General features: G+C 38.0%; 1 protein-coding gene across 2 annotated transcripts in view; it reads left to right on the top strand.

The window, feature by feature from the left end:
* Positions 1–13124, top strand: part of LOC108023632 (uncharacterized) — a 51170-nt gene that overhangs the window by 20435 nt on the left and 17611 nt on the right. The window contains exon 1 of one of the 2 annotated variants that reach the window (XM_017093245.3): positions 1207–1277. The exons of the other annotated variant lie outside the window; for it this stretch is intronic. Within the exon in view, the coding sequence (XP_016948734.2) occupies positions 1237–1277 (41 nt within the window). The 5' untranslated portion in view covers positions 1207–1236. Of the gene's footprint in view, positions 1–1206; positions 1278–13124 lie in introns of those variants that run through there. 2 annotated transcript variants of the gene reach the window in all.

Genomic DNA, 13124 nt, shown 5'->3' with positions numbered 1-13124 from the left:
CACTACAAATTCCGTATTATAATAAGCTAAAGTACCCAGCAAACTCTTGATACCTCGTAACTTTTGGCTCTCCGCGTGTGCATATAAAAATGCGAAATGGAAACTTTGAAGTTGAAGATTAAGGAAGCATAACAATAGCAACAACAATTTATATCAAAACGAACATTAGGAGGAAAATGAAAGGAGGAGAGAAAAAGTTTCGGAAACATTTCATTTAAAATGACTGCAGCTGTTGCTTTTGCTTTAAATAAGAAAATACATATACTCAAATGGATCCTATAACATTGTTTTTGTAAGAAATAAGTTTAATGTTTTATGTAAAAGTTTTGAAAGCTAAAAAAGGATATTAAATATTTTGGAAAATTTGTATTGTATGTATTTTAAGAAGTGATTACTTGGGTTTTTCAGCTTTCCTAATCTTACTTCCCTTTCTTCCTTCCTTATATAAGGTACCCGGCTTCCTATTAGCTAATTGTCAAGTGGTCGAATGAACCCACTTAGTCCACACATTTAATATGCATTTTCAACCATTTTGGGCGACATCAAAGGCAACGAACTCGGAGGAGCTTAGGCGACCAGACTATCCGGGCTGCCTTTCCCTTCCGCCCCCCTTTCTCAGCCTTTCTCCCACTTCCGGCCGCAGGAAGAGGAAGTCGAAGGTCCTGAGCAGCATTTACAATGCGATACACCTCCGATTGATGGACAATGTTTTATGCATGGTTGAAATTGATTTGTTGAAAATAGATCTGAAAATTTATTTATTTTGTCGTTATTGAAGAGAATACCTTTAACAAGAAGGATAGTCGAGTGCCTCGACTATCAGATACCCGTTACTTAGTTTAAGGAAGCAAAAGGGAAATGGAGATAGATAGGCGATATTTTAGGGGCCACCTAAGGCTACTTCAGATGTTTAGATGTTATGTGGACGGCAAACAGATATAGGCGTTTAAGCCGTTTGTGGGCGTTAGAGTGGGCGGGGCACATTTTTAAGGGCAGTCGATAGGTATTGATGAGGCAAACACATTTCAGTTAACATTTTGTTTCTATCATAAAAACTGTAGGCATACTCTACGAGTAATATGCTTTTAATTAATTGACCTCAAAGTTAAGAGACGAATTTATAAATAAAACAGATCAATTTATCTTATCTTTTCTTTGGAATACTTTTAACTTTTTTCCCTATTTTCATTTCAGGTAAGCAAACGAAGAATACCGCAATGAAGGAGTCTTTTTCATATGAATACATTGTTATTAATACAACCCAGACTCATAAATAAGTAAGTAATATTACATTAACCATTTCCTTTTTCACGTATTTGTTATTACTTATCAATATTATCATATTATTTCAATACATTTCGTGTACAATCCCCCTGAAAAGCGCTGTTCAAATTAATTAGTCTGATGGCCAAGGGTCACATACTGAATGTATATTGCTCATACATTACACATATTGCACACAAATGCCTTTTAATTAAATTTTTAAGCCTCTGGTTTGAACTAAAGTCGCGGCGAAATAAATTGTAATAAATACTGCCGGCTGATTGTTTGTGCAGGTAAATTTAATCAATAAATAAAATGTAAATTTCTCCACGAATCACCAAGTAACTTCCTTCCTTCGACTCTTTTTTCCGTTGTATTCTTTCTTATTTTTTGATTGCTGGCCTAGCGGCTGTTGACCTTCCCCCGCTCCTCTTTGGTGGGGTCAACCGCAGCAGCAGAAGGGTAGGAGAGGGGAGAATAAAAAGACTGGAAAAAGGAAATTGAAGAAAAGTTTGGGTGCGTTTCAGGAAAAGGCAGGGAATTCAAGTCACGACATTCGCACCTGGGGCGAATAGCGTTTAAAATTCAGTAAAAGGTCAACAAATGGCCAGGTAACTGGCTCGGTCAGCTGCGCAAAAACGCAAAATGTACATAAGTTTATTCCCCTATAGATAGCTTGAAATAATTATGTACAGTTCGGGTCATGACAGCTTGATAATATAAACAAATATTTTATAAATTTAGTAAAGCAAATTCCACAAACAAAAACAATGATTGAGCTTTTTATAATGATAATTAACTGAAAGTACTTAAGAATTATCAAGGGGTGCCTTTTAAACTTTAAATTTACCATAAATATTTACATGTTCAGAATGTCTTATATCTTTGGCTTCTCCAATAGATTTACAGCACTGAAACGCACTGTTTTCGTACATTTTCTGTATATTCGGCTTACAAAGACCGGTCAAAAAGTCTCGCTTCAATTACTTTGAGATGTCCTAACCTTTTTTGGCTTATTTTCATTTTGTTACTTTCTTTGCCTTTCTATTGTCCTACTTTCTCCGGCTCCTTTGCTCGTTTCTTCCATATTTTTCAGTTACCCTTGTGGCCTTCCTTTCAAATGAAAGGTGACGCCGTATATTTGAATTTTGAATGGGTGGTGTTGATGGATGCGGGACAGGGGAGGTCCTCGTGGGTGGGCAGCGTCACCCCGGCATTATATCCTGCTATACTGCGTCAGTTTTTATTAAAAAACTCATTATATCTCGCTCAGCAGGACGAACCGGTCTATGATGGCGTGCAAAAGAGGGGAGCATAAACATTTTTTCTGTTTCTTTCCCCATTCACAATAAACTTTCGCCATTAGTTGAAGGAAACATTTCGTATTTAAAATTTAACTTGAAGAATTGTACAACAAACTACCAAACAATCGTACATCAAAATCGGAATTCGGTAACGGAAGTTATGGATTCTGGAAGTTCATTTTTGGGTTCCCGCACTGGAAGTACGGAAAAATCGAACATGAAAATGGGCTAAAATTTCGACCCTCTTGAAACAGAAAAATTTTAATGTACAATATTATATAATTTAAACACAAACTCATAGAGGTATTCCACATCTAAATCGGGATTGAGTAACAAAAGTTATGGATTCTGGAAGTTCATTTTTGGGTTCCCGCACTGGAAGTACGGAAAAATCGAACATGAAAATGGGCTAAAATTTCGACCCTCTTAAAACAGTAAAATTTTAATGAACTATATTAGAGAATTCAAACACAAACTCATAGAGGTATCTCCCATCGAAATCGGGATTCAGTAACGAAAGTTATGGATTCTGGAAGTTCATTTTTGGGTTCCCGCACTGGAAGTACGGAAAAATCGAACGTGAAAATGGGCTAAAATTTCGACCCTCTTAAAACAGTAAAATTTTAATGAACTATATTAGAGAATTCAAACACAAACTCATAGAGGTATCTCCCATCGAAATCGGGATTCAGTAACGAAAGTTATGGATTCTGGAAGTTCATTTTTGGGTTCCCGCACTGGAAGTACGGAAAAATCGAACATGAAAATGGGCTAAAATTTCGACCCTCTTAAAACAGTAAAATTTTAATGAACTATATTAGAGAATTCAAACACAAACTCATAGAGGTATCTCCCATCGAAATCGGGATTCAGTAACGAAAGTTATGGATTCTGGAAGTTCATTTTTGGGTTCCCGCACTGGAAGTACGGAAAAATCGAACATGAAAATGGGCTAAAATTTCGACCCTCTTAAAACAGTAAAATTTTAATGAACTATATTAGAGAATTCAAACACAAACTCATAGAGGTATCTCCCATCGAAATCGGGATTCAGTAACGAAAGTTATGGATTCTGGAAGTTCATTTTTGGGTTCCCGCACTGGAAGTACGGAAAAATCTAACATGAAAATGTGCTAAAATTTCGACACTCTTTAAACAGGCCAATATTAATGCAGAATATTAGAGAAATCAATCTGAATCTCATATAAATTATGAAGATTAAAAATGTCACCTACTTTGCAATGCCTTGTAAACTTTTAAAGCATACAAAAACGCATTCATTGAAGGTAAAATCAAAGAAACTGATGATCCAATTCTCATAGTTTCATTTTTCTTCTTACATAATTTCCCCTATTTTCATCGAATTTCCACTTCCTGCTCTTTCCACCGCTTAATTTCCCCTCGGATCAACTGTAAAGCTATCTCAATCGGAGTTTTCTTGCCATTGGTTTCCTTCGATTGCCAGCGAATTTTCCCTATTAAATTTCCTTGGCGCCAGCGCTCGTATTTTCCTGCCGGGAAAGCGTTGTTAGCTGTCTTTATTATCTATTCTCGGTGCTGCAAACTTCTGCCTTACTTTTTCCTTACTTTTTCGCTCCTTAAGTAATTTGTTTTCTCTCTTTACCACGTTTTCAAGGGTATTTCCTTTTATTTTTGGCTGGATATATACTCTGTTTTGAGGGAAAATCCAGCAGAGTGTAAAACGAAAAATGGAAACTATTTTGCGACACAATCCTTCCGGTTCCTTCGCCCACTTTTCGATGGGGAAAGTTTTAATTTTAGCTCGGTGGTGGGAGAAAGGGGGAAAATAAATAGGGTGCATGTGGCGGAGGAAACTTTTCAATAAACTATCGCATCGCACACATGCCACACATCCGCTTGCCAACTGCTGCCAACTGTTGAGTTATTTTTTATATTGTTAGAGCAATCCTCTGCATATATCCTTTTTGCCCCCATTTTCCCGGCCTTTCTCCGTTTTCCACTCTGCCCTCTTCGCTTTCTCCGTTCGCCATTGATAAGCTGCGAATGGTTTGAACGCCATTTGCCAGTAGATTTGTTCACTCCACGACGGGCTGGACTATTTGTTTGCTCAAGAGAAAAGTTACTGGACGTACAGTGGGGATTGGCTATGATTTGTATTTGAGGGATTTATATTTTTATATTTTTAAATTTACATTTATTAAAAACAATACAAAGAAATATAAACTGGGTTATGAGAAAAGTTGTCTGAAATACAGTAAGAATTTGCCATGAAATATATTTTAGGAATTCTTTATTTAATAAGTACTCTTTTAATTTAAATTTAAAATAATTTTAAGATGTCCCAGAGTACTGCCCATTATAAACGATTGTCCACTGTAGCTTGGTGGTGGAAAACTCGCTTTCTTCGCCTGGTGTTTGTTTTTCGCAGGGTTTTCCCTTACCCACCGCCTTCCTGTCTTACTATAAGAGTTAAATTGCAATTTCGAAAAAGTATTTAATATGACAGTTGTGCAAGGGAGAGGAAAATAAGTAAAATGGGGAAAGTGGGGAAAGTAGGAAAAGTAGGGAAACTATGAAAGGATTGCTTGCAACAGGCGGCGAGGGAGAAGTGGCGATGAAAACAAGAAGTGGCAGCGGCTCTACAGAAAACCTCGGCTCCGGAATGCTGTCAACGCAGTTGTTGCAATTCTGTCAGTGAATTTTCCACCCTCTTATTTTCCACAGCCCCCCTTCGCCCCCCCTTTTCGGATAGTGAAAATCGCTTAAGCAACAAGACCTGACAACGAATCTAGTTTTGCTGAATGTCACTGCCAACCGTTTTGACGACCCAAGGTCTGAAGGGAACTCTCGTGCTAATCGCATCAGGAGCGGCAATTGGAGATGATTAAAGGAGCGGACTGGAAAATGTTTTAGGAGGGGAAAACCTTTTAAGCTGTTCATTTTATCGGTGCTCACTTTAAGTTTATCGAGCAATTAGCAAGAGGGATTACTTTAGTGGTCTTTAAAGGGAAATATCTGGATTCCGTATGAAATGTCTTCATTACTTAATACTATCGTAAAGAACCGATTTCGTAGTCCTCTTCATTTCGAATCCAAGATATTTAAAAAATAATCATTACTTATTTAGAAAAATAAAAAAAGGAATATAGCATTTCTGTTTATTCTTGATTCTAAGATACTTCAAACATTTTATTCCCTGACTTTGCAGCAAAACAAATATTTATTCATTATTAATCTAAGATATTGAAGGATAAAATAATAAGGCAAGATAATATATAAATGAATCTAAATTATGTGAAACGAGATAACCCAATAAAGGATCCTTAACCCAAGAAATGGTACTATTGGATGTCCCCCAGAAATCCGTTGGAAATCCTCTTTGGATTAAGGGCCTACGGATTTATTCAAGGCCCAATCAACCCACCGAAATCCCCAGTCCCCCAAAAACAAAAAGCAAACGCCGAGTGAGGCCTTGGAGAGAGTATCCTTGCCCTTGACCTTGGCCCCGATGGCGTATACGCAATTTATGGAAAAATATGTGAAAACAAAATGAGCTCAGAGCATGTAAATGATATTTGTCATCCGACGCGGGAAAATTCATGAGCGCATATCGACAAGCGAAATATTCAATGACAGGGATTTTAGCAAAAATTTGCGAGTGCCCATAAATATTCTAATAAATTAAGCAAAAATGTGTGGCGAAAAACCAGCGCGAGCCTATAATGAAATACTGACGAAAGTCACCAAAATCAGGCCAAAATCAGCAAACACACGCACATATACGTATAAAAAGCAGCCAAAATTGGGTCCAATAAAATGGCAATGGGAGCCCCTCACACTTTACGACAAAGGAATGAATCCAAATCCTGGCCATAAAAAGGGCAACATGAAACCGAATGTAAATCGAAACCAATGTCAAACGAGGCACGTTCCGATTTCAAAATGAAGAGTTTTCCAAATGCGATGGAATTAAATTTGGGCCCTCGTTTCGTTTCATTTGGCCTCGCTGCGAGTTTATTTTTAGCCAGCGTATTTGGGCTCTTAATGAACTCAAATGGCTCTCGAAGCCATTTGCATGGTAAGCATTTTCTTGATTTATTTCGGGAAAGTCTTTTGACAAATTTAATTCATGAATCGAATAAAGAGAGTTTTCTCTTTGCCTGAAAATGCCAGGGTACTAGTGAAATATCTAGAAATATGATTTATTTAATTTTGTAGGCACTTTTTAATTAGGACAGCGTTTGGTTTCTTGTTTATTTTCCTTTCAGTAGCATAAATATTAACCAAAAGCCTTGTTTCCCATTGAATTAATTTGTGTAGCTTTTGGCATACATAACACTTGCGAAAGCATCGCCCACAAACAATCCGAATTGAATTTCGCCGGCTAAATAATGGCCAAAGCGAGCAGGTTAGTTAAGGTCGAAGGTTAAGAGAAATGAAAATAAAATGTGAAATAATCAAAGCGCATGTGATTTGCATAATTTGTTATGTGGAATTTCCGCTCACATGACTCTCGTTTCCTGTTACACACTCTCGCCCACTTTACCGCCCTTCAGCCGACCCCTTTCCGCCACTTTCCCAGCTTTTCCCGCCCTTTTCCCAGCCAGATTTCCCGGTAGCTCTTCCATTCCGCTTGGATAACTGTTTAATATGCATAAACTTCACTGGGAAATGTGGGTGGTGCGCGGTGGGCGGTGGGAGGTCGCTCGCTTCCCCGCCCACAGAATGGGGATTTTTGGATGCTGTATCCTTCCGTTCGGTTAGCAAGCCAAAATCTGCCTTCGGGGGAAAATCGGGGATGAGTTGTGTGTTGTTTTGGCCTAATTGGTTGCCGCTACTCAGCGACGAACTTTATCTACCGGTTTTCTTACCATTTTCCGTTTTCCATCTTTAAAGCACTCCTTCCTCGGCCTTGCCAGGAGTTCTCGTCTTCGGGCTTGCTCGTTTTTGACCATTTTTATGGGACTTATTATTTGCTTTATGGCAAACTTTAAAGGCTAATTGGGCGTGTCTTTATGGGTTCCGATTTCCACATAAATCGAGACCGGAATATTTCCTTTGCACTTTTCATATTGGTAATGAAGGGCATCTCCCACTTCTTGGTGAACTGCCAAAAGAAATGTACAGCAAGAAAACTTTCTGAATTTGCCTCGAAGAGTTTTAGTGGTACTTCGGTTTTTTGTGGGCGGAAAGTACTATGAGGTGTTTAGCTGGAATCTTTTGCATAAATATGCTGGCCAAAGATTTTTGTGAATTTCCGTTGAAATGATTGGGCTTTTTATTGTTGTTTACTAAGCTTTGTTGGTAGCTAATGGGGAATTTTACAACACAATTGCAAATGCTGTTGTAAAATTGTTCTTAATCACCGCTTAATTTAGGAACATTTTCTGTCGTTTCATAGTATTTTTAGAATTAACAATTGTCAAACAAAGTTCATGAAATAAGAATTAAGCGGGCATCAAAACCAGCCATAAAATAATATTTTATGTAAAATAAAGTTTATAGTTACTTAAAATTATTAGACTTATTTTTATGAGTAAGCCGAAAGGGCATCAAAGTAAAATAAGAAACTATTATTAATAATACATATATTAAAAATTTAAATAAACGTTGTAAAACCATTTCTATAAAGATTACATTATATTAACATCATATTACATTATATTACTTATGAATAGCAATATAATTCAAATGAATACCTAAAAATGAAAAAATATTATTATCAAATTCCACTTAAAAGTGGCAGTATATTAATTTATATATTGGTATAAAAATCCCACTTTAAATAAGTTTGGCCGGGACTTCCTGTCAAAGGCTTATCTGACGTTTCCCCGCGCTTCACAAAGTTTCCCATATATTTCACTCTTTAGGCATCCCTTTGGAGCCCGCACAGAAAACTTTTCGCATAGCACACTTTCCGTTTTATATTCAAACAGTTTTATTTCGACCTGATTTTTACACATGAATTAATAAAAAACGCTCATTAAACCCCTCGTCCCCGTCGGAGGTCCACGTTGCTCATGATTTTTTGTGTGTTCCCTGGTTTTTCCTAGTTTGCCGTCCTTGTTGTGGCTTAGTTCCCAGGGCGGCCTCCGGTGCGTATGAGCAATGTGAAATGTAAGCCAGTTTGCGGCACATTTGCATACTGCGCGGCAAAGGGTTTTCGCCAGCGAGCGCGAAGGAAGCTAATTTGCATTCGAGGGTCTGTAAACCAGACAGATATGGATGTGTTTGTGGGTTTCGAGGGTCGGGGCTGGGGGTGGGGGTGGGGGTGTGATTATGTCCTGGCTGCCTTTTGTGGTTGAGTTTTCGCTTTTCTTTTTCGGCGCTTTTATGGGAAATACTTTGTGCGGCCGCAGCCGCATTTCGAATTTTATGTTATTTGCCAGTGCTTTGCATACTTTGGGGCGTCTTTAAACTTGCATTTCGAATACGTTTTAAATGCCCCTTTGTGTGTGGCCTCATAAAATGTTTTTGAGTTTTCGAGTTTTGTTTTAGGGCCACCGGCTTGCGGTTTTTCACGGTCCCCTGGATACCTTTTGTGAAAGAGAGCTGAGCTCTCTTCTGGTTGTTTTTTTTTACATTTTATTCCGGACCCGTCGTGTGTGCAATTAAAAAAGGGTTCACTTGCCTTTTTGCTCATTTCATTTGCATACCGCTCGGATTTTCCCTTCGCCGGCAGCTGCCTCAAATTGATTTCCAGCCTTGGCCAAAATCCCCTCACAGTATACTGTCGAATGAGGAAACCAAGTACTCGCAAATTTTACTAACTACTTTCATATTATATCATTAGGCATTCAAATGGTGAATTGGGTAAATGAACTTTAAATTATGTATTGCATTTTTATTGGCGCAGTCATAACACGTATTCAGTATTTTATCTATTATTCATTTTTAGTATTTTTGGTGTTTAAAATAATTTTACACCACTGAAATATATTGAATTTATGATTTAATATTTTTATTGACAGCTCACACTGAAAATAAAAAGAAATCACAAAATTAAAACTACTTACTAGCTATCATTGCATCAATATTATTTCGAGTGGATATTTTTAGTAAATGAATGGTAAACATTGTTTTAAAATATGTAACATTATTATTTTGGTGTCTTGTAAACAAAATTATAATTGTAGAAAAAGGTATATTGAAAAGATTATAGTCCTATTTTCCAGCATAGACCTAATTAAAAAATCATTTGGCTTTAATTCATTTGAATTTCACTGTGGCAGCTGTTGGTGTTGCTGAGTCTCGGGACGACCTCCGTGGCCGGAGGCAACTTAATTAACGCGTGTCAAATTCATTTCGTTGGCCACACTAAAACGAATGACATCCTCGCAGGCACGCAACTTATTTTATTGCCAGAGAGCGTCTCAAAGTCAAACGGATACGTGATGGAATGTTCGGGGTCTTGGGAGCAACATTTTCATACCGAAAGATAAACAATTGAAGTGGAGGAAAACAAGATGAGAAGAAGAGGGGCGGAGCTATGGAGTCCACTTCACATCAATAGACACACTCAGAAATAGTCAAAAATTATATGTCTCACCTAAATTTTATATGGTATTTTTTAGGGAATTGAAACACAGAAAAGGATAGAAAACTTTAGTTTTAAATTTCAACAGAAGTCTAGAGGAGCTAACTAAAAAGTCACTATGCCCGTATACACTTAGCAGTGTATGCGAGGAGCATTTGAAATTTCTTCTTTCCGCCAACTTCTTCACTTTTATGATTCCAAAACGTCTAAACAACAACTGAGATACAACATAAAGCAGAACAATAAGCAGGAGCTCTGTTGTGCAGTAGCAACAACTATAATATTAAATGAAATTTATTTTATTGCAGACAACAGACGCCAAGTTTTGTTTTCCCCGCCGACTCTTTCCCATTCCCATTCCCATTCCCATTCCCATTCCACTCCCATTCCGCTTGCCCTCGCTTTCGCTTTCACATTCACTGGCTTTCACTTTCTGCCCCAAAAAGTATGCTTCAGAAATTATCAAAGCGGAAGCGGGCAAAACGAAGGGCGGCGGGAGCGGGACGGCAAATCGGACAGCTAAACCAAAATGGACACCTGGCCTCAAGTGCTTTCACACACACGTGCACAAAGGACACGGCACACACATAAAACATAATTGCAAATTAACCTTTTTCTGATTTTCTCCGCCACCACGCACCTGCACAAACACACACATAAAAGCAGGAGAAAGCAGGAGAAAGCGCGGAGAACTCGGGCGACTGTAATTTCGTGTGGAGGATGCCTGCAGGACACTGAAAAAGGCTTTCTATTCTTATAAAGTGATTTTTCTTTTGTGATGCTTTCAAATAAATACATCTTAAAAACTACAACCTAAACAAATAAAAAACCACTACAAACAAGTTTTTAGAGATAATTTAGGCAAAATGTTGACCTTTCGTATTATTAAATAATTATAATACATTTTTCTTTTATTTAAACGTATTAGGTGTTGGTGTATAAAGGTGTCTTAATAAATTAAGACTGCACTTGCTAAGGACGTTTTTGGCTGGTTCTTAATTCATTTTTCCAACTTTTTTTGAAATAGTACTTGCTGGATTTTTGTTTTCAGTGCCCCGAGCGCGGCAATGACAACTCCTACCTGTTGACGGGCCGCCCTGGGACGACTGTACATTAAGTAGGCGAAATTATTGAGTTTACCGAGTAAATGCCGAAATAAACACGGCGAAGGGCGGCGGGAAAAGGGGGCGTGGCGGGCAGAGGGCACCATTAACACAATTGCCTGGCTGGCTGCGGCAGCTCGTTTCCGTTGTCAGGCGTCTTTGGGTTAATGATTTTTATGTGCATTTTAATGCGGCAACAGTTTTCCCCCACCGCCCCTCCCCGCTGGTTTGCGTGTAAAATGAGCGAAAAATAATGAAAAAAGCGCCTTGAAGCTGTGAAATGTCACGACATACAGATACGCCCGCACACATGGGCATTACTTAACTACAATAACATAAACTTGAGCAAGGGGTGGTGGGTGGTTCGGGGGGTGGGCGGTGGGCAGAGAGCGGGAAAGAGACAGCAGCACATGTGCGCTGCGGGGCAATAAAGTTGATTGCCTTGACAACTTGTGTCGCCAAGTTTCCCGCTCTGCGAAAAATCCCCACAGCAATTACCAACTTCAATTATAATGCAAAAACATTATCTTGTAATTTTAAGGCTGCTGCGACGGGCGGAGAGATTGATTTTCCCTGGAAGCTCCTGTTGTTTAAGGATTTAATTAGTTGCCGCATGTGATTTCCGAGAAGTGGCTCCAGCACCAGGGCGAGCAAATCGCTCTGATATAGTATATATATTAACGAGGCTGGAGCTCCAGGACCATTATTCATATACATAGAAATATATTTTTAGTGCATAGAAGTATCATTTTATTAAAAATATAGATTTTTAAAAAATATTTTAAAATCTAATATATGTGTTAACACTAAATAATTTTTTAATAAACAGATATTTAAAAAAAAATGTTCAAATTGACAGATATTCAGTAACAGAACTACGATTCCTTGTAAAATCTGACATTCTGCATGTTTTGGCCTTGATTTTGTGTCCTTTCTTTAGCTTTGATTAAAAGCGTGTGAACTCCTCCGCACTTTCTCCGGCTGCTGCTGACTGTTGCCACAAATGTGGCCAAGTGAAAGGTGACTGTTCCGAAAATTCCTATTTCGGCTCGCCCCATAGTTCTGTATTATTTGAGTAAAGTTTTTGCATTTCTTTCTTCGGGTAAGGAAAATTGAACTGTCAACAGCATAAACCGATTGCCCAGCAGGCTGAAAAGTAAAAAATGTGAAAAAGCGGCGAAGGTGCGCCATAACAAGCAGAGTGGAATGCGAAATGAAAGAAAGTTTTTCACTTTCACCTTTCCCTCTCTCGGCTTCTCCTTAGATACTCTTCTTTCTTTCTCTCTCTTTTTTTCCCTGCCCCCGGGCAGGAAAAATGTGAGCTGGGCAAAAAAGATAAACAGTAAAAAGTTTTAAATGTTGAAATTAGCGAAATCAGTTGGGTATACAATTATTTACTACAAAAGTTTGATCATTTATGTGCTGGGGACTAAAGGAACGTAGTTATCTAAAGTTTTCATTTTAATTGTGGTGAAAGTGTAGAAAAGTTTCAACGTTTTTCAACTGCTCAAAACCGTTGAATATTATGTTTTTTCAAAAAAAATTCTATAAAAAAAAGGGAAATATTAGTGTTGTAAAACTGATCCTGAACTCCTGAGCAGCAAGTTTACACAGTGATTTTAGTTAGTTAGGATTTTCAGTTCAATTAAAAAAGACTTTCTTGTCGGAACTCTCATCAAAAGTGTGACCAGATCGCACTTATATCAAATTAGGTGTTGTATAATGTTGTTTTTTAAAAGAACAGGGGTATTCAACAATTATGTATTTTATTTTTTTCATTTAGGAAGGTCAATATATTGGTGGCCTTAATCGCATGGTCGTGGGTGTATATTTGCTTATGCGCAGAGTCCATGGAGAACGGCAGTCAACTGTTGATTGAACATCTGCGTTGCCTTTTCATTTGCATATTTATATTCTTGTTGATTTTTCCTCGTC

Source organism: Drosophila biarmipes, chromosome X (assembly GCF_025231255.1).
Source record: "Drosophila biarmipes strain raj3 chromosome X, RU_DBia_V1.1, whole genome shotgun sequence".
Taxonomy (NCBI): Eukaryota; Metazoa; Arthropoda; class Insecta; order Diptera; family Drosophilidae; genus Drosophila; species Drosophila biarmipes.
This window is presented reverse-complemented; position numbering and strand designations above follow the sequence as displayed.